Here is a 21,931-nt window from a genome sequence, read left to right as displayed (position 1 = left end):
TCGGTCATTACCGCTCTGAGACAGCACGCCCATTGTTACACTACATAAAAACAAAATTAGCTACGACCAAGTACAGCACCAACCGCATACAGTAGCGTGGAAAGTGTGGAACGGGAGAATGGCGTACATCGCCTTAAACGTTGCGTTCTTTTAATCAGTTCATTAATGACTTCTTCATGAACACAGTGCGACTACTGTGGAGAAAGACCAACAAATGGGAAAATTCTAGTTAAGGAGCAGACAATCCAACAGTAAATAAAATGCCTTGTTGACAAGCCAGTGCACATGACTGGGAAAGGATGCGGGGGGGGGGGGGGGGGGGAAGTGGTCTCACTAGACATCTGCCTCGCTATTATGTTTAGGGATTCAGCAAAAACGAGCCAATTTTGATGGGATCTTAATTCATTTATCTATTTTTGCGATTTTGGAGGGAATATGGTGACGTTCATGGTGAGCCGTACTTTTTATTTATGCATTTTCTAATTTATTTACTTTTCAAGTCCACCAACTTTAAGAAAATAGTGAGGACGAGACTGTAGGACATCTATCTATCTATTTATTTATTTATTTATTTATTTATTTATTTATTAAAAATGAATAAATTGGTAGATGCTTGTAAGTTTTTCGCACTTTTGGGGAGGAACCCTAGCCAACTAACGTTAGCTGTTCAGCATTTCTTACACATTGCTTCAGTGTGTAAAGCCTCTATACAGGGTATCATCTAGGCTTGGGACGGATTGACGATAGTATCGGGAATAGTCGATTGGTGTCTGAGATAAAAGCTCATGTTTTTTATTTATTTATTTATTTATTTTTGTCTAATATATGTTTTGGTTTCCTATGGGAGCACATTGGCGTAGTGGGTCGCACGCTTGCCTCGCACCTGCCTCCCTCCCGGTACTCTAGTACTCCAGCTGTTTGTACAAGATGTTATCGGCTGACTGGCATTTCCACATTCTCCTACGTTTGTGAATGTGTGCGATTGTGCCTTGTGATGGGTTGGCACCTCGTTCAGGGTGTTCCCCCGCCTCGTGCCCCGGGATACGAGTTTCCCGGGATAGGCTCGCCATGACCCTGTGTAGAATAAGCGGTACAGTAAATGGATGGGTGAGTGTTTGTTTTTCCTATTTTGTATCGTACACGCGCGTTAATAACCCGCGGTCTGACATCAGAGCAGAGCAACACAACGGCTTTCTTCGACGCACTTTAGCTTCCCTTGTCCGCGCTGCCGAACGGATGAAGCCACGGATGTCTTCACGCGCGAAACCTGAACACGGATTTAAATTACGAAAATGACCCAACGCGTCGTTTATCATGCCTGCATCGTTATACAAGAATTTCCAAAGCAAGGGGCGGATTCTGCCTGCAAAGTCATCGGCGTGTCTATCCAGATGTTCCTCTGAGGAGAGGGGGGGGGGGGGGGGGGGCACAGACAGGGCTGATTGCGATGGAGATAGAATGACAGAGGAGCACCTCACAAATGATGGAAGTCCCAGCACCTCCTAGTCTCGCTGTCAAGCGAGATCCGATTCGTAAAAACTGTTAGTGACGTGACGTAGTGCAGAAAAAGATTTAATAACGAGAAATTGCAGTGAGAATGGCGTACACTGCCATGACGTTTCATTTTAATCCTCTTTGCATTCTTTTTCCCCCTATAGTTACTCTACTATAGAAGCTTCACACCTCATAACTTCACATTGCCATTTAAATAAATAAATAAATAAATAAATAAAAAAGGCTTGTGTAAGGGTTTTTCAGCAAGTTTTAGGTGAACATTAATTTTAGGTTCTCAAGCTCTTAAAACGGACCCCTGTGGTTTTATTTTCTGCTTTTGCCATCTGACAAATTGCAGCAGCTCGCTGGTGTGTGGATAGGGGGGGGGGGGGGATTGTTCTCCTCTGGTTTTCTTTGGGGATTATTAGTAACTAATACTCGCATGTATAAATATGTGGATGTTTTGGTATTTGTTTGCCATGTAATAATGGCAGTTTGTCGCACTGTATAATTGAAGACCCTCTGACTTGGGGAAAGTTCCACGAGTCGTGGCGGACGGAACCGTTTCTCCGACTGAAGAGCAATTTTTTAGAAACGTAAAACGTCTCGCAGTGATATAATCGATTGTGGCGTGTCCTCGAGCTAAATCTCACGATGTTAAGGTTGAATAATGTCTAATAGGTAAACGTGTGTTTGCGTCAGGTGTGTGTGGCAGCCAGGTGGTGGTGCCTCCCAAGGTGAGCGGCGTGCTGGGGAAGAACGTGACTCTGAGCTGCAGGGTTGAGGTGGACGACAATCTGAGCCTGACGCAGAGCTCGTGGGAGAGGCGCCTGCCGTCCGGCTGGGTCACAGTGGCCGTGTACAACCCCATGTTCGGCATCTCCATCCAGCCCGAGTACGAGCGCCGCCTGTCTTTCCGCGCACCCTCCACCAGCGATGCCACCATCGTGCTGGAGGATGTGGGTTTCTCAGATGCCGGTGACTACATCTGCAAGGCGTCGACTTTTCCTCTGGGCATCGCACAAGCCTCCATCACCCTCAGCGTCCTCGGTGAGTTTTAGTAATAAACTGCTCCCTTAACATAAATGTCTGGTGACCTGGGAAATGGTGTATATATTTTTTTTTTTGACATTTTCCGAACCACGTATAGTTCTGAAAACTACGGTCTTTCCTTAACTTCTTATGAAGGCAGGTAAGGTTATAGCATATTAACGTGTCATTATGTCGTTAACGTATCTCATTCCAGCTGGGGTGAAGGAGCCTCATGGACATTTTGCCAGCTGGCATCTGTTTACAAGCTGAAATTATTTATTTATTTTTTTTTTTTAAAAGCAGATTTATTTATTTATTTATTTATTTGTTTATTTGTTTTACATCTGAGTTTTCCCAGACTGTCTCACACAGTTTACTGCCCGTATTTCAGATGTTTTGCTGTGATTTTTTTATTATTTTTACAGCTTATATAATGTCATTTTTTGCATCGGCCTGATTAGGATTTGCTCATTTGCTTAGTGGTGTTATTTCTTAAGGCACGTATTTCTTGCAGGAATTATCAATATCCTCATCAGACTAACCAAAGCTCCATATAAAGCTTCTTACTGTGCTCAAGGATGGCCTTCCAGTCAGATATATTCCAGGCCTGACAGAAGGATTAAGAAACAAAGGCTTCTGCTAAGGGAACATCGCAGCACCGAACTAAAGCGACGTTAATGTGAAAAATCTAAACATCTAAAAAGTTGGGCATCATTCCAGCCTGGCGTGGGGGTTTATTGCTTTGCCGTGTCGTACCTAATTTGCATAGAGTAGAATTGAGAGAATCTAATGGAACGACACTGTCGGCGCAATCGCAGCTCGGTTTCATGCACGCCGGTCACCTGTTGCTTTGAGTGAAGGTGTGGTGGGAATCGTCCACCGTCTGAGTATCTGCTCACGGGTGGCCCTGGGGTTCTCCCCGTCCCTTGTCCAGTACCGTCAGTAATCTAGCTACGTTGTGACCACTGCGGTAGGTGTAGCAGAAGGTGCTCATAAATCACTCGTGACTTCTGAGACAAACGTTTCTCTCCAGCCGACAGCTTGACCCTCAGGGCTGGGCTAACGTCACGTAAAAGTGAAGATGCAGACCGTGTGTGCGTGCGCGCACGGGTTCCCCGTCTGGACGTACCTCAATTTAGTCTGACGGAGACTCACACTCTCGAGACACTGATGGAGTGTGACTCATAACTAATTGTGGGTGAAGTGGTGTGACAAATTGTAGCACGCGTAACCCCATTCAAACGCCATGCAAGTAGCAAACGGCAGGTGCGTGTATGCGAGTGGGGGAGAGGGAGAATGAACAGGTGAGAGGTGTGTGTGTGTGTGTGTGTGTGGAGATGAGGGAGTGCTTCCTCGGAACAGTGTGACGTCAGTCTCTGTCCTGCAATCCATCTGCTTTGCTGCAAAACTCGCAGCTGAGGGAGTCTGTAATAGAGGTATAAAGCAATTCATATAATAAGGGGGGGGGGAGGGGGATGAGGAATAGTGCCAGTGTATGGAGCACCAAGGGGGGGGGGAGGGGGAACATGCACAAGAGCTATAATTAGAGTACAAGGAATGGCATGTGTGTAGTAGGTACAGAGCCAAAATTCCCCACTATTTTTAGGGGTTCATCTATAAGCTGAAGTCAAGGGAGTCTCTAAGTATCGTCTGGACTCCGACACACACTCGTACACGAGGCCTGCGTACAGTCACGAGCACGTATGACACCTCTCTCACACACACACTCCGAGTGCTCAGCTGCTGCTCGTGCTGAAGGTCAGGCAGGAATGAGTGCGAGAACGAGCTGAGGGGATCGGGATGAGGGAGGGGTGGAAAAGCAAACAAAGCTGACTCAATGAGGCGAGGAAGGTGGAGTGTGCTTACTTACCACTGAAGCAGGAGGTGTGTGTGTGTGTGTGTGTGTGTGTGCACCATCAGTCACTCCCGCATCCCTCAGTCCAAGCTGATTAAGCAGTTTAATGCTTTCTAATCCCAAAGATAATAATGGATACAACATACCTATAGTTGGTACTGTAATCCTGGGTGAGCACACTGGTCCTTCTCACCATCACTTAACTGAACCTGTGAGAGTGGGAGGAGTTTGTGGAAGGTGCAAGATGATGAGATCATTCATTACCGGGGTTAACATGAAACCGTGGAAGGGTTTTTAAAGTCTGCTGTGTGGGATTTCATTTGAAGAGAACCCCTAGTGGGGTTCTCACGGCTCCAGGGTTCCTGGTTCAACCCTGAGCTCCGGTTTCCGTTTGTGTGCCGTTCCTCCCATCTCCCAAAAACATGCCAGTAGAAGGATTGGCGATCGTAAATCGCCCATGAATGCGTGTGATGCCCTGCAACTGCATCCAGAGGGTACTCTCACCTCATGCCCACTGTTCCCAGGATAGGCTTCAGATCTACCAGGTGAGTAAATGAGAGAAGAGAGGGACGTGAGCTCGTAAAGTCGAGCTTTCCAGGTTTTGTATCGTGCTCGGTGGGAACGTTGGGCTGTTTTTTTTGTTTTTTTTTTTTCTTCTGATTTCTTCATTTGCACATCCTATTTCCTTCCCTTCTTTGACTCTTAGTTCCTTCCTCTGAGGAAAGTTGCAAGGACAGGGAAGTGATGTAAAGTGCCTAATGAGTCCTTGGTCACTGAAGCGTTGCTTTAAAGCGATGGAAGTTATTTTGGGGAGTTGTGTATGCACAACAATAGAAAGAATAATAAAAAAAAAAAATTTGTTCAGGATGCTCCTGTGTCTCTGCAAGCCTCCTGCCTCATCTCTCCTTGGAATGCAGGTTGGGAATGGGTGCATCCTTAAATGGGCGTGTTTTGATTGATCGATGTCTGGATCTCGGGCTTAAGGATAGGATCACGGAATCAAAGAGGCGTGGATTTAAAATTTTGGGACGCACCCGTGATGGGTGCTATTCCTGGTTCTCTCCTTTAGTATTCTCTGGCAGGAAGGGTAATTAAATTCGGAACAGTTACGTGTGTAAAGCACGGCTCACTCGGCACTGGAAACGGCAAAAACTGTGGTGGAGAATTGATATCGGACACCGTGGACAAATAATGTGTGCGTCGTTACTGTAACTAGAGAAATTTCTCCAGGTTTGTTTTTTTTTTTTTTGCATTACTTGGGGACTGCATTGTGTACATGGTTTAATGTCCTAACCGTTGAGCTACCACTGCACTATTACGTGTATATACGATGTACTATTAATTTTTTGGAAAAATCTATCGCATTGTGGAAAACCCCCGCAGATGTTCATCTGGTGCAGCTGACTGCTGAACTTTGCTCCTGGAATTCAGCACTCGCACACTTTCCTTTCCACAGAACATTTCAACAGAGAACTTCAGCTCCTCTGGAAAAGCCCTCAGTGACCCTGATGAACAATCGAGCTGACTAGCAGCCAGGAGTCATCACGACTGCTTGTTTTTACACTCGGACAGAAAAGCGCCATCACTCCTGTTTGTCAGTGTGACGTCAGCGTTGTGGGAAGGATCATCATTTAAAAAAAAATAATAATAATAATTATTGCCATTTTTTTAATCTGCCCTAACTGGGCAAATAAGGGCCATGGTGCGAACTAAGCGAGCTTACAGTAGCATCTTGGCATGTAAGGAGGGTTTGCGTGTACCTGGTCTAGAAGAGCAAACTCTTGTTAGGAAAAATCTCACGAATATTTAAAAAAAAAAAAAACTACATCTTTTCTTTAATCATTGCTGAGGTGTGTGATCATGACCTGCCAGACGGCGCTTAAACTCCCTCTCTCTGCCTCTCTCTCTCTCTCTCTGTCTCTCTCTCTCTCTCTCTCTCTCTCTCTCTCTCTCTCTCTCTGCCTCTCTCTCTCTCTCTCTCTCTCTCTCTCTCTCTGCCTCTCTCTCTCTCTCTCTCTCTGTCTCTCTCTCTCTCTCTGTCTCTCTCTCTCTCTCTGTCTCTCTCTCTGCCTCTCTCTCTCTCTCTCTCTCTCTCTCTCTCTCTCTCTCTCTCTCTCTCTCTGCCTCTCTCTCTCTCTGCCTCTCTCTCTCTCTCTCTCTCTGCCTCTCTCTCTCTGCCTCTCTCTCTCTCTCTCTCTGCCTCTCTCTCTCTGCCTCTCTCTCTCTCTCTCTGCCTCTCTCTCTCTCTGCCTCTCTCTCTCTCTGCCTCTCTCTCTCTCTCTCTCTCTCTCTCTCTCTCTGCCTCTCTCTCTCTCTCTCTCTCTGCCTCTCTCTCTCTCTCTCTCTCTCTCTGCCTCTCTCTCTGCCTCTATGCCTGTCTCTCTCTGCCTCTATGCCTGTCTCTCTCTGCCTCTATGCCTGTCTCTCTCTGCCTCTGTCTCTCTGCCTCTGTCTCTCTGCCTCTGTCTCTCTGCCTCTCTCTCTCTGCCTCTCTCTCTCTGCCTCTCTCTGTCCCTCTCTCTCTGTCTCTCTCTCTCTCTCTCTCTGCCTCTCTCTCTCTCTGCCTCTCTCTCTCTCTCTGCCTCTCTCTCTCTCTCTGCCTCTCTCTCTCTCTCTCTGCCTCTCTCTCTCTCTCTCTGCCTCTCTCTCTCTCTCTCTCTCTCTCTGCCTCTCTCTCTCTCTCTCTCTCTCTCTCTCTCTCTCTTCCTTTCTCTGCACCATTCTCTCTGCCTCTCTCTCTCAGTGGAGCCGAAGGTGTACATATCCGCCGGTTCTGCGGCTCTATTAGACGGAGGAAACCGGACCACCGTAGCTACGTGCATCGCCGAGCGTGCCCGTCCCAAGGCCGACGTCTTCTGGGAGTCGCAACTGTACGGCATGTCAGAGATGCACACGCAGGAAGACGGAAATGGCACCACAACCACGCAGGTGCACTACATCTGGGAGCCCACACGTGACGCCCAGGGCGACGCCCTCACCTGTGTGGTGAGACACCCGGCCCTGCCGAGTGAATTCCGGATGCCTTACAACATCAACGTGCAGTGTGAGTATGTCCTCTTTACTGAGCGTGTATGTACACGTTGGTTTCCCTTTCTCCCCCTCTTTATTCATTTTTCCTCTTATGCCTCTTCGTTTTTTGGTTTTTACTTCTATTCCTTCTCGTCTGTTCTCTTTTCAATCCGTTTGCTCCATTTCATTCTGTGCGGTTATCTTCCTTTTTCTAATTTCTCTCTCTCTCTCTCTCTCTCTCTCTCTCTCTCGGCATCACACAGTGAAACATGGCATCATTTCATGCAGCACTCGGGCTTTGTTCACACAGCAAAGCAATATTTGGAGCGCGTTGCATTGTTTGAATAACTCCTTCTGAATAACTGATTTTGACCCTGTGTAAGCGATTTTATCCCCGAGTTCCATAAACAGTGCGTTCATCAGTTTAACGAGGTGTGGCATCCTGCCTTCCTGTACTTGCTTTGAATGGTGTGTGTGTGTGTGTGTGTGTGTGTGTGTGTGTGTCCACAGTTGCACCGGACATCCTGCTGCTGGGCTACGATGGGGACTGGTATGTGGGGCGGGAGAACGTCCAGCTTAAGTGTCAAGTCAAAGCTAACCCTCCGGCCCACCTCTTCAAATGGATCAGGTGTGCATGTGCAGCGTCTCTCTCTCTCACTCACTCTCTCTCTCTCTCTCACACACACACACGCACGCACGCACGCACACACACACACACACACACACTGTGCTGTTCGTGCAAGCTTTTTTGGATCGGTTTCAGCTTCGTGGTGTTCACAGGCCTGCTTCCAGTTACAGCACTGTGAGCGCAGATGCTCCATCTGAGGCTCAACACACACACACACACACACACACACACACACACACACGCGCGCACACACGCGCACCACCACCACCAGTCGCCTCTTTTCCTTCCCATTACGCTTCCTGAGCACTTAACATTTAGAAAATTGCTTTTTATTATTCCAGTATCCGGGTGTTGAGCCGCTGTATTTCCGCCTCTATCGGGTACAGTCGTACGCCTCTAGCAGGTGCCGTATGGAGCCTTCACTGAGATATTTAACCAGTCTTCTCCGATTTTAGGACATGTTCCACTTTTGTAACACAATGCAACTGCGTAATCACGTTAACTCTGATCAGTAACTTCGTGTTCCGCGACTTCTCGACCTTTGAGTCATGACCCTGTGTGAGGTGGCTGTAGGGCTGGGCGCTTTATCCATATAACATCGCTATGGTGATGAACGATTACGCGATGCACTCGTCTAAAATATTGTCGGTATGGTGATGCTCGTTTGATGTTTTTAATAATTCCAACTTGAATGGATGCTGTTGATTTTGAGGTGATTCTTTATTTTACTACGGTTTTGAAGACCGTTTGTCATTTATCTTGACGCACGTGGCGTATCGTAGAAATGTCCTCAACGTTCATATGATATGATTTTTTTTGTTGTTGTTGTTGTTGTATTGTGCAGCCCTATGATGCCTGAAATGTGTGTGTGTGTTCAGGCTGGACGGTGAAATGCCAGACGGCGTAGCGGTGGTGAATAATTCCCTGACGTTCCTGAGGCCACTACAGAGGAACGACTCCGGCGTGTACAGGTGCGAGGTGGGAAATAACATCGGCCTGCGCACCCGTGACCTCAGGATCCGTATCCAAGGTGAGACAGAGGTTTAGAACAAAAACAGCCCAGTGCTGTGCATGTCAGCGTCCTGTAATGTACTGCATTTGGTTGCAATCAGAAGGCCGTCGCACGCAAACATGAGGTATCGATTACATGTGCACATGAAGGATGCATAGTTTTGTATTTATGCAATCGCTCACACACACTCATTTAGGGTGTGTCTGCGCGTCTGAGCAGAATGCACTTCCACGGTGTGTGTGGGGCATGGTGATTAGCCACCGTAGCTGCCTAGATGTTCATTCTAGACGAATCCACAGACTAACCCGGTCATGCGTCATCAAGGGGTCAGAGGTCACCGGGTGAGTTCTGCTGTCACCCGTCCAGGGTGTACCCCGCCTCATGCCAGAGTTCCCTGGGATAGGCTCCAGGCTCCTCACGACCCAGTACAGCGGTACAGAGAATGGACGGATGGCAGGGTTGTATTGTATAGTTTGTTTGTTTGTTTGTTTTTTGTTGTTGTTTTTGTTTTTTTTGCAATATTTGTGCAGAAAAGCAGTTTTGATTTCCTTTTCTATCAGTAATAAGTGTAGGGCCCGGTTTTATATTTACAAGCCTAGCTAGTGATGTCATTTACCTTTTTTCCATCCGTGTTGCCAGGTCTACATGTCTGAACCACCCTAATTAATATATATTTTTTTTATTCATTTTAATTTCCGTTTTAATTTCAATTGCATTTACCATTGTTACAATGCCTTTATTAATAATGTTCACTTACTGCACCTTTAATCTTAACCACATGCATTTTACTGTTTGCATTCAAACTCCGCTGTTTTACAAGCCAAAAAGGCAAGACGACATTCTTGCACTCCCTGTCTACTGTATTGGGGATGCCGGCGCACCTGCGCGTTTATGCAGCTATCTAATCGGCCAATCACGTGGCAGCAGCACAATGCATAAAATCGAGCAGATACAAGTCAAGAGCTTCAGTTATTATTCACGTCAAACATCAGAATGGTGGGAAAGCGTGATCGCTCGGGGTTTAACCGTGGTGTGGTTGTTGTTGCCCGATGGGCTGGTTTGAGGGTCCGCAGGCTGACGCGCCTTATTGAGAGAGATCAGAGGAGATGACCAGAATGGTTTGAGCTGAAGGGGAGTCTGTACTAACTCAAATAATCACCAAGACCTCATCAAGTTCCCGTCAGCCAAGAACAAGGATCTGAGGCGATCACTAATTTAAAATAAATAAATAAATCGCGCTGTGGTCTTTAGGCTCGTCGGGCCCGTCTTTTTTTCCCGAATGAGACGGAACTATTTGCATAGTACAAGTCGAACCATGTCACGTTTCATTTATGCAATATGTTCTACATTGTATCGTATTCAATTTTTGGCTTATGTAGCCATCATCGGATATTTCCCGGAAAGATGCTCTCACCTTTCCTGTAATTCTGAAGATAATAAGCAGATCGTCTGGAAACTACTACGGAAACCAATGAATCCGCTTAAAGGGGCGGTCTGTAAATTCTGTAGCGTCCCCGGTGTCCGTGAGGAGAATTACAATCGCCATGAAAATAATTCGACAAGCCTTCGCGCCAACCGACAAGAACACCCCGTGGAAACGAATAAACTAGTGTATCCAATGCATGTAAATACTACGAGTCGTGGATTTATTATTATTTTTGGCGTCATCCTTGTTCTTTCACCTGTTGTTATCATAACATTACAAGCTGCGCCTTTTTAATTCGGTCTCGGAGCAGAGGGTCGTTTCATCGCAGGTCGACCTCTTGCTTGTGTGAGGTGTTCTGTTGGTGTCTATTGTTTGAGCTGTCAGTAGTGCACGGAGCTGTGTGATTAGTCTCGCCGACGGATCTGCAGAACATCTCGCTCCTGCACGCACCGCCCCCCCCCCCCCCTCCCCCATCCCCCCCTGCTCTGCCTGTCACGCTGCTCAGAAAGAAAGAAAAAAAAAAAAGACTCATGAAACATTCACGAGCTCATTTCAAGCATTCACAAGTTCATTATTTAGTTCTCGTTTTTGCACGCTTCCCTTGAGAGAGATTATGGGTGTGTGTGGCGTTCAGGCATGCTTACATAAGCATGCGTTTGATGTCGTATTTGTGCCTCACTCTCGTGAGTGTGCTGCATCACTGGCTTGAATCAAGAGATTCTGGTATTTGTGGTGGAATACCTTCTGCAGCTGTGTGTGAGACATGATGAAGAACGTGTGTGTGTGTGTGCAAGAGAGAGATGGAAAGAGGGCGAGATGAGCTCTCACACACACACACACAAAGTTTTCCTCGTGGATATCAGCCAAATGCCCCATCAAGATCAAAACTGTCAGAATTCTTATCCTTGTGGGGACATTGGCTCCCAACCATGATATGAAAACGGGCCCACACACACACACACACACACACACACACACATCCTAGTAATCGCGTACAGGCGTGGAGACTCATGGGAATTTTTCAAGTTGAATCAAATTTCTACCTGCTCTGAGAAAAGGTTTAGCTAAATAAACGACGCGCAGTCGGAACTCTCATACGCTCGCAAGTAAGACGTCCCAGTGCCGTTCGAAGAAATATAGGAACTCTTGGAACGCTGTTCAACCAATCAAATCAGTGGATAAGAACTAATTGTTATTGTATAATAGTTAATCGAGTATTCCTTTTCCAGTACATAGAGTATATGGCCAAAGCTTTGCGGACACCTCACCATCACACCCATGCGTGTTTTATTCCCCAAACTGTTGCGCCGAAGCACACGATCGTATAGGATGTACGCTGTAGCAGTGCCGTTTCCCGTCGCTGAAGCTAAACCTGTTCCAGCATGACGGTGTGTCCCTGAACAAAGCGAGCTCCATGGAGACATGGTCTGCCAGAGTTGGTGTCTAAGATCTCGAGTGGCCTGTACGGAGCACCGACCTCAACCCCACCGCGCACCTTCGGGACGAACTGGACCGCCGAGTGCACCTCAGGCCTCCTCCCACGTCATCAGGACCAGACCTCACTAATGAACGAGCACAGATCCCCACAGACACACTCCGTGTCCAAAACCTAGTGGAAAGCCCTCCCAGAAGAGTGGGGGTTATTGTAAGACTGGAGTGGGTGCAAAATCTGGAATGGGGTGTTTAACAAGCACATAAACTTTTAGCCATATAGTGTGTGTTGTATTCTGAAATGATATGGGTAAACATTGCACTGAGTATTCTTAATATATCATAAAATCACATGCTTTAGGTGTTCTTTATTAAGTCTAGTCTAAAGCAATAAAAAACAATACAGCACCACACACACACACACAGGTATAGATGATGCTCTGGCTATCTCACGAATATCACTGCGCCATTTAAAAAATTCGCTCCAGATGGCGGATGAGGCGAGAGCCGCCAAATGGAACGTGTAACGGATTTTGTGACTCATTTCTCATCCGTGTAGAATCAAACGTTTGCTCTGCGCTCAGTGTTGCACTCTCCTGACCGTCAGTCTCGGTTAAAGCTCCCACGAGCGTTATTTGAGTGAGTGTGTGTGTGTGTGTGCGCGCGCATGATTGCGTGTTGTATTCTGACCTTCAGCAGCTTGTCCCTTCCTCACCACTTTCCTTCCCTCCCTCTCCGACATGCCGAGGCTAGAGGCTCTGCCGTGTATCGATCAGGACAGATTGTTCTCTTCAAGTTCACAGGTCCAAATCGAATGCATTAAAGTAGTCACTTCGTGCGCCCTTGTGGGGTTTGTTTGTTTGTTTTTGTTTGTTTGTTTATTTATTTATTTAAGCATGGATCATCTGCACTTTTTAAATAAATAAATAAATAAATAAAAATGTATAGGATTTATTTAATACCTTAAAATTCCCACTGCATTCAACACAGTTCTGGAAAGCTGTGTTTAACAACTGAGGAATTGACAGGAATTTAGGGAGGTATGCGATTTATTTTTCTTTTATTTTGTTTATTTATTTTTTAAATCCATTCCTGTAGCCAGACCTTGACTCTCTGTCTCTCTCTCACTCTCTCGTTCACTCTCTCTCTCTCTCTCACTCTCTCGTTCACTCTCTCTCTCTCTCTCGTTCTCGTTCTCTCTCTCTCTCGTTCTCGTTCTCTCTCTCTCTCTCTCTCGTTCTCTCTCGCGCTCTCTCTCTCTCTCGCTCTCTCGTTCTCTCTCTCTCGCTCTCTCGTTCTCTCTCTCTCGTTCTCTCGCTCTCTCGTTCTCTCTCTCGTTCTCACTCTTTCTCTCGTTCTCACTCTTTCTCTCGTTCTCACTCTCTCGTTCTCATTCTCTGTCGTTCTCTCTCTCTCTCATTCTCGTTCTCTCTCTCTCTCATTCTCGTTCTCTCTCTCTCTCATTCTCATTCTCTCTCTCTCTCATTCTCATTCTCTCTCTCTCGTTCTCTCTCTCTCTCTCTCTCTCGTTCTCTCTCTCTCTCGTTCTCTCTCTCTCTCGTTCTCTCTCGTTCTCTCGCTCTCTTGTTCTCTCTCTCTCGTTCTCTCTCGCTCTCTTGTTCTCTCACTCTCTCTCGTTCTCTCGCTCTCTCTCGTTCTCATTCTCTCTGTCGTTCTCTCTCTCTCTTGTTCTCTCTCTCTCTCTCTCTCTCTCTCTCTCTCGTTCTCTCGCTCTCTTGTTCTCTCTCTCTCGTTCTCTCGCTCTCTTGTTCTCTCTCTCTCGTTCTCTCGCTTTCTTGTTCTCTCACTCTCTCTCTCGTTCTCTCTCTTTCTCTCGTTCTCGTTCTCTCTCGTTCTCTCTCTCTCTCGTGTTCTCGTTCTCTCTCTCTCTCTCTCGTTCTCTCACTCACACGAGCACATTCAGAAACACACGCATGTGTGGTACTTGTTGTATTTTGTGCATCGTCCTTGCCCTTTGGAATATTGTGTAAAGGAATGCATGCAGTCTGCTACATTATAACTCGTGGGTCTGCTACATTGAGGACGGTGGAGCATTTATATCTAACTGTATCCACACGGTGGAGAACATCCCGGACAGACCCATCACCTCCTGCTGGCGCACACACGCGCGCGCACACACACACACACAGGCTGCCAGATAGTTCTTGTTACTGTAGGGACAGGATATTCTGTAATGTGATGAATGGACTCCTACAGCCAACCCCGTTGTAGCACATGCATGACCCAGACTGCTCCAAAAACCCAACACGCTAGTGCTCTACTCCAGCCAGGCGCTCAGGGCATGGCAACGATGTTCAACAGTCTTCACACGTCTAGCTAATTCTGTGATAACCTTTTGACTCGTACACTGTAGTGCAATGATGTGTTCTGTGACTGTTCCTTCCTCCCCTTCCTTTCAAGCCCACACTTCCTCCCTACCCTGTTACTCCCCATCACCTCTTTTCTCATCCGTACTTCCTCTCTCGGCTAACGGAGCGTTCCGCACCAGGTTCCGCACCAGGTTCCGCACCAGGTTCCGCTGTTGCGCAAGACCTTCCCCATTGTTGTCTCTATTCACACTGGAATGTGTGGAGTTAGCGAGAGATGCTAGTAAATACAACCTCATGATCCCCTTGTCATAAAAAGTCCAAAGAGGTCTTGTTTTGTTTTATTTTTTCAAAATTGTTATCCTGACCAAAATTTCATGTGTTCTTGTGAGCTCGGGTATGGCAAAGCCTATATCGATATTGTCGACCGTTTATATAAAAAGGGGGATATCAGAAGTATCAAAGCTTTTAATGTTCTAAAAGTACTGACACCCACAATCCTTTCAGAAATATTGTGGTATGATCAAATTTATCTTCAACTTTATATATAAAATATATAATATCTTGAGATCACTAATTATGAATATAAACGCAGGAGGAAATCTAAACATGGCCTCTCTGGACTTCTGTACTTTTCCCACCTCCCATGTTTTATGTTTTCGACACGGTCTACTGCCCTGGACAGCAGTTTCTGGTTTTGCTGAATAGAAGTAGATGGTTTATTTTATTTCAGATTAATTTTAGTATGATTTGCCGTCAGTATAGACCTGAAACTGCTGCGTTCACGGCTGTAGAAACAGTATGTAGCGCAGTTTTCATGTAGATACCATTTCATGCCATGAGCTAGCCTGGACAGAATTTCATGTGATTTTTATTATTTATTTATTTATTTATTTATTTATTTTTAAATGTTAATAATATCTGGATGTAGTTGGCATTGACATTCTACTTTTCTTTGTCTGTCCATACCTCCTCCGTTCCTCCCTCGCTCCCTCCTTCCTTCCCCTCCTTCTTTCATTAGATCCTCCTTCCACCACCACTATGCCTCCCACCACCCCTGTGCTCCTTCCTAACGCCGACATCTCTGTCACAGCGCCTGGCAATAAGCAGCCGGCCCTCTTCACCTCCCCGACCCTGGCGCCGCTGCACGAAGGCAACCTGGGCACCATTGTGGGCGGGGCGGTAGGCGGAGTTCTTTTCCTGTTGCTGTTTCTGGTGCTCGTTGGAGTTTGCTACCAGCGGCGACGACGCACCTTTCGTGGAGACTACTACACCAAGCAGTACCTGGGTCCTTCAGACATGCAGAAAGCACCGCCGCCACCATCACACGAGCTTCACATCTACAACGAGGCGGACAGGGCCAGTCCCGACACCAAGCTCAAATCGTGCCACGACGTCAACGGCACCATCCTCTCTGACAAAGACCGGGAGGAGTGGGGTGGCTTTGAGCGGGAAAGATCCCCGAACAGCCGCAGTCGAGCTTTGCGAGAGGCCAACGCCCAGCAAAACCTCCAGAACCATCAGAACCACAATCAGCAGCAGAGCTACCAACCCAACCACCACCCAGCGCCCCAGCCCAACCACCAACCCAACCACCCGAGCTTCCTCAACACCCCTCACAAGCACAGGAGCTCACTCCCGCCCGAGTCCCGCAGATACCCTGGCCCTCAGGTGATGGGAAACGGCTCCCCCTTCTTGCCGGAGGACTGCTATGACAGTGACTACGTGTCACACACAGATGGCTCCATGATCTCCCGCCGAGAATGGTACGTCTAACCAGGGCGGCGCTGCAGAAAAAGACTGCTTACAACCTTATACAGAAGACGTCAAACTTGCAAAAGAATATGATGGTAGAAATAGAATATGTACTGTAGGGGGAAAAAAAAAAAATGAATACAAAAGCACCTTTTGCACCTTTTTTTTTTTTTTCTTTTTCTTCTTTTCTTTTTTTTCCCCTCACGCTTCTACTGTCTTGATTGATCTACACGAGTAACCAAAAGAGAAAAGTACACCCTGATTTACCTATTTATTTGTAACACCTACCTTTTTTTCCTCTGCATTTTATCAGGTCCACTTACCCTACACTCAAAAACGAACCGTATCAAGCACTCTAAAGAGCTCTTTGTTGTTGGGTATTACATGGAGAGAGATTAACACACAGAGTTTCACCTAGCACGAAAAGATTTAAGGAGCCCTTTATCCTAATAGGCATGGATACTGAGTGTAGCCCATCTATAGCCGTCGTCTAATTTCGGTCTCCTTTTCCCAGTCCGTCAGCGGAAAGAGTCCGCCATAGGACCACCACTGGCCAAATATTATTCAGGTTGTGGACTTTTGTGAACTACAGTAACCTTGCTGGGGTTTTTATCTGATCAGTGGTAGTCTTATGGTGGTGATTGATTGATTGGGGGATGATCAGCTCGAGTCAGTAAGTTTACACCTACGATGTGACCTGTATGGAAGGTGAAACTGATCAACTGGCCAGTTTTTGCAAATACAGGTAGAGTTTGCTTTTAAACTGGCAACCTTTTCATATATAAATATGCTCAGTGGTCCCTGATTGAAGTTACGATTTCTATGTTAATACCTGAAATTATCCTGTGTTAATTGCAGTGAGGCAGGGCTGTACACAATCTCTCTCTGTCTCTCCCCATCTCCCTTTTATTTTATTTTTTTTATTATTATTATTATTATTTTTTACAGGTGTGTTTAGGACAGTGCTGACGTGTTGAAATAGTGAACTTTCAGTAATATCGTAGTTCTAATAGAAACAGAAATTAGCTCTTGTCAACAGTCTGCCATCTGGTGTGGTTACCATGGCAACGCTTCAATGTCCGTCTCCTCAGGCGTTAAATGGAGTGAGCTGTAGGAACCGTGCTAGACAGGGGGGGACTTGTCTCAAACAAACACACACACACACACGCCTACGTAGAGCGCACGCGGCTGCAGTGTATTTACCAAAACCGGTTTTCAGATGTACGTTTTGTTCATCGCGGCCATTTGTTAAACACCGCCCGGTGATGTTGCGTATCGATGTTTATCGCCATGACCCTCAGTTCAGATTACGGTAGTTCCTATGAAATCTGTTCTTTTAGTGCCTTTCTTCGTATGTTGAACGTGATCTCCTCAGTTAGGATGTTTTTTGTTTTCTGGAACAACTTGATTGGAACTCTCTTTCCGGTCACTGTCCTCCGTTTTATCAGTCAGAGAAAACCCTCCCTCTGCTTCCGCTCCTGAGCCACCACCTTGACAGGAAAGTGGTTGGTCCACTCCATTTTTCAGTTCATAGATGTAGGTAAAAAATAAAAAAAATGTAAAAAAATTCACACTTGGCTGAAGGTGACCATTTAAACATTAAGGAGTACTCGTTGTCGATGAGTAAATCCATAGACCGTAAAATAAAGGTCTTTTAGTAATCGTGTTTAATCTACACCGTGACCAACGTTTACGAAACGATGCGTTATTTGGCGTCGAGGTCATGGACTTCCAAACCTTCAGTTCCTTCGTTGAGTCAGTAGACAAAAATAAATAAATAAATAAATAAAAGTAAACACGCAGCCAAGAAAGCTCAGTTTTGCTAAGTTCCTGATCATTTATTTGTTCTCTTTGAGGATGGTACGGCACGTTGTCCGTCAGTCCATAGTCAGCCCCCGATTTGTACACGGTGGTGTTTTTGCTTTTAACTTTGGCGAGTCTCTCCTTGGTGATGGTCGTGTGAGTAAACCGTCAGCAGATCTCAATTTCATGACGTCTATTTGCACAACGTTGACTGCGATCAAGCCTGAAGTGTCTGTTTTGAGGTCAAAACGCATGACTGACACCAAATGTGGTCAAGGTTTCGATATTTGTCACCTAATAAGCAAAGTTTTCTGTCGTCCTTCTCTGTACCGAAGCCGACGAACACGTCTGGAGGGGGGCTCTTCGAGATGGCGGCTCAGGGCGGCGATGAATAGAGAGTAGTGGGAGCTCACTGATGACGAAACATGGCTGTGATTGGCTAAAAAGAATGTTGATCCTACTTGAATGCTTGTGCAATGTGTGTAAATACACGTGATTGGTGTTAAACCTCCACAGTATATTTAATGGCTCGGTTCTCGGTTCTAGCAGTGCAACAGTGTTCGGAAGTTTGAGATTCCTAGCATCTCAGCCCCGCGTTTGTCGTTGTTTTTGGCTGATATGAATTTTGTTGACTAGGTCAAACGGAGTAATAATTATTAGTTATGTGTATCACGACTGTGTCCAGGTCAGGGAGATGAGCGCAGTGCCTTATTGTGAAGATGTAGTTTATTACAGTGGCATTCTGAAGGCTTGTTATTGTAATGATCTCTCTCTCTGTGAATGTATGAGTATCTGTTTGAGTGTTGAGTGAAAAGACCAGTGCAGGTGCGCTGGTGAGCGTCCTGTATGGTCCTGGACTTCTCTCCAGTTCTTCCATTTGCCTTTGCCACTTTAGAAAACCTTTGTCTATTTGTGCCATTACTTGTCTTGTTTGTTTGTTTGTTTGTTTGTTTGTTTTTGTTTTTCCCTGAATAGTCAGACAATAGCATATTTTGCTCACCGAAATGACATTTGTAACGCTTGAGTTGCAATGCAGAAAGCAAGAAAGGAAAGAAAAAAAAAAGAAAAAAAAAAGGAAAAAATACAGGAAAAAAATTGGAAATTTTGTTGAAGGGTGATCTCTAATAATAATTAGTATGTTTGTAGTTGATGAGGTAAAGGTTGTGCAAATAAACGAGTTGTTTATTCTGTATATATGTTTCCTCTCCTGTGTAAAGACGTGATGATGGAGGACACCAGAGCACGCCTACCACTTCACTGTGTATGATAAGTGTTCAGGCTTTACTGAGTTTTCTCGACCACTTGCGCTCCTCTCCACCAGTTTTTTTTTTTTTTTTTTTTCTTTTTCTACAGAGGAGATGCTGTTTAAAAAAGAATTGTCATGAATAAAATACAGAAGAGCTGTATGGAAGGAGCATTGTTTTGTTAAATAAATAAATAAATAAATTTAAAAAATTCATGTTTGGGATAGGTTTTGTTTTGAAATAAAGCACTTTTTTTTTTTTCTTTTTTTTTTCTTCCCTTCTTCCTTTGATGTCGTGATCTTTTATTAATTGATTGACACTGCCGCGATATATGGGGTTGATTCCAATCTACCACGTGATGTCAGCCTCGGTAAAAACAAATTAAAAAAATAAAAAAAACTAACGTACTCCTCCCCGTCCGCCCAGAAGACTACATTACGACCACAAAAATACCACAATATTCTAATATGTACAGCTCACGATCAATTTATTCCTTATAATTCAGTAATTTTGCAGTTTTTGTAACCCCAAGTCATCTAAAACATTGATATAGTCTGCTGTTATACATAACCGTTCAAACTAGACTCCTGAAGCATTTCAAATAAATCTAAAATGATTTAAATGTGTGACTGTAATATAGGGGTTAAAGGTCACAGGAAGGGCTGGTTTTTACTCCCATGCAGGTGGGCACGGGTGGTTCGATCTAAAATTCGCAGGACAAATAAAGGACACGTTGAGAGATTCGGGAGTGTATTGGGTGCTCGTGTAGCACTCCTTGATGCGTTTATCTTCATTTCTTCGTTCATCTTCAGAAAATTCTTTATCCTGGTCGGAGTCGCTGAAGTTTAAATGCTCAATCTGTTTATATTCCATCGATTCTCAAGAAAACACCATGCTACATTAAAAGTTTGGGGGGGGAGGGGTGTGATCTGTGCTGGCGCTTGATGTGTCGTGTTACCGTCTGGAGCATCGGTGAGCGTTTGCACCTTTTGTAATAGTCGTGTACGAGTCCCTCGGTCGTCCTCCGTGTGAAAAGATGGAGCTCAGAATCATATCGCCGCTGGTGGAAAGGAGTGAAGATGCTGGAAATGCAAAGCGTGTGCAGGACCTGGAGGATTTCTCTGAAGAACAGCGGAGATGTTAAACTGCTCGGGACAAACGAGGGTCTCATCACATCTTTCACAAACCGTCAGGACAGTCGTCGGTCTTCCGAGTAACGGCACGCGGTATTAAGAATCGAGGCTGTGTAAACGTTTGAACTGGTTTATGTGTGTAAATTCAGTTAGTATCGTGTCTTGTGGGCTATATGTAAACATCTGTGATGTGAAATAGCTTATTCAGGGCAGGAATAAATAATAATAATAATAATAATAATAAAAACTAAATGCAGTCTTAATGATCCCTCTTTTTTTTTTCTTTCTGCGTTGTTTACATTTTGCAGATTCTTCAAAGTGTATGTAAACTTAAGAACTCTATATGACCATTCAGTCACACCTGCATGGAAGTAAAAACGCCCCAGAGGGACATTTAGCATTTCTAGTAAGCTTTTTCTTAAGAAAGAGAAAAAAATGTTATTCTCTCTATATATTTCTTATTTGTACCTATTTAGAACACATCAACTGTTCATTCTGGATAATGTATTGATATTTGGTTACTTACAGTATATATATATATATATATAGAGAGAGAGAGAGAGAGAGAGAGAGAGCGAGAGAGAGAGAGAGAGGGGCATTGGTTTGTAATCTTCTTACCACTACATTGAAGAAGAAGAAAAAAAAGCAAGGACCTACATTAATATTAGTGATGTTGTATTGGCACGATGCCCCAGGCTTTTGCTGGGTTTGCTTGCTCTCTAGCTCTCGGCTTGTTCTCTGAGATCAGCTTTGTCACAGTAGCTCCTTTTACCATCCCCCTCCCCCTCCCAGCTCTTTTTTAGTGTTTGCTTTGCTTGATATCCACACCATCACGCAAGCTCCTGCTTACAACCTCTGTCAGAAGCTCGTGTGTGTGTGTGTGTGTGTGTGGGTTTCTTTGTCTTTTTTTTTTTTTTTTCTTGGCTAAAGTACAAAGTTTCAGCCCGAGGCTAAACTAAGTGAGCACTTAAGCCCAGGGATATGGTGGACCTGCTTGGATCCATGTTTGCGCTGCGGTTTTCTCGATCCGTTTCATTTCAGATCTGAGAAGGGTTGAGGGAGAGGAGATCAGCCAGATGGACGGGCGCAGTGGTGGGTCTAAACCGATGTTTGAGCAGCTGAAACTTTTGAAAGCAGCATTACTAGGTTTCTTGAGCTCCGTGGTGTCTTGTGCCTTTTTTATTCCCTACCTTCTGTGTTCTCCTTTCCCACCCCCTGCCTGAATCGTTTGGCTGTGAGTGGTGAAATTAGCTCACTAGAATGCCCATCAAAGCCCCGCCACTCCCACCCATCCCCACGCCATCCTAACTGTCCCCATGGCAACACACTCTTTAAATGGCGACTGACCGAGGGCTACTTCCCTTAAGCCTTACCTGCACTTCCATTCTCCTTTCACTCTCTGTCAGAGATGAACAAAAGGGAGTTGCAGAGAATCGGGGGTAATTCAGTAGGAAAGACAAAAGAAAGAGAGAATGAGAATAGGATGAGAGAGAGAGAGAGAGAGAGAGAGGTTAAAAGGAAACAGTGAGCATAGTGCGTTGTGCAGATAGAGAACACACCATCATGAATTCCTAATTTAACAGACGTCCACTGTGACGGTGGGCTGATGGCTCATTATAAGTATTTAAAACATTTTACAGACCATCGTGCTGCATTTTATAGCTTCACCGTGCTCGTATAATCTATTCCCTATAAACTACAGCCTGCTGAAATGAACACGGCACTGACTCCATTTAATAATATTAACAAGCTTGATATACAAGACTGTTGGAAAAGAAGAAA

At 45.3% G+C, this 21,931-nt stretch overlaps 1 protein-coding gene across 2 annotated transcripts in view; it reads left to right on the top strand.

Moving 5' to 3' along the window:
* The window catches only part of nectin3b (nectin cell adhesion molecule 3b), a 74,121-nt gene that overhangs the window by 30,634 nt on the left and 21,556 nt on the right, over positions 1 to 21,931 (top strand). The window contains exons 2-6 of one of the 2 annotated variants that reach the window (XM_017493049.3): positions 2,197 to 2,544; positions 7,125 to 7,424; positions 7,901 to 8,018; positions 8,897 to 9,048; positions 15,236 to 19,231. In XM_017493049.3, the coding sequence (XP_017348538.1) occupies positions 2,197 to 2,544; positions 7,125 to 7,424; positions 7,901 to 8,018; positions 8,897 to 9,048; positions 15,236 to 15,990 (1,673 nt within the window). In that variant the 3' untranslated portion in view covers positions 15,991 to 19,231. Of the gene's footprint in view, positions 1 to 2,196; positions 2,545 to 7,124; positions 7,425 to 7,900; positions 8,019 to 8,896; positions 9,049 to 15,235; positions 19,232 to 21,931 lie in introns of those variants that run through there. The other variant, XM_047161616.2, reaches the window with a different exon arrangement.

Source organism: Ictalurus punctatus, chromosome 18, assembly GCF_001660625.3.
Source record: "Ictalurus punctatus breed USDA103 chromosome 18, Coco_2.0, whole genome shotgun sequence".
NCBI classification, from domain to species: domain Eukaryota; kingdom Metazoa; phylum Chordata; class Actinopteri; order Siluriformes; family Ictaluridae; genus Ictalurus; species Ictalurus punctatus.
Note: the sequence above shows the minus strand (reverse complement) of the source record. Positions and strands in the feature narration are given on the sequence as shown.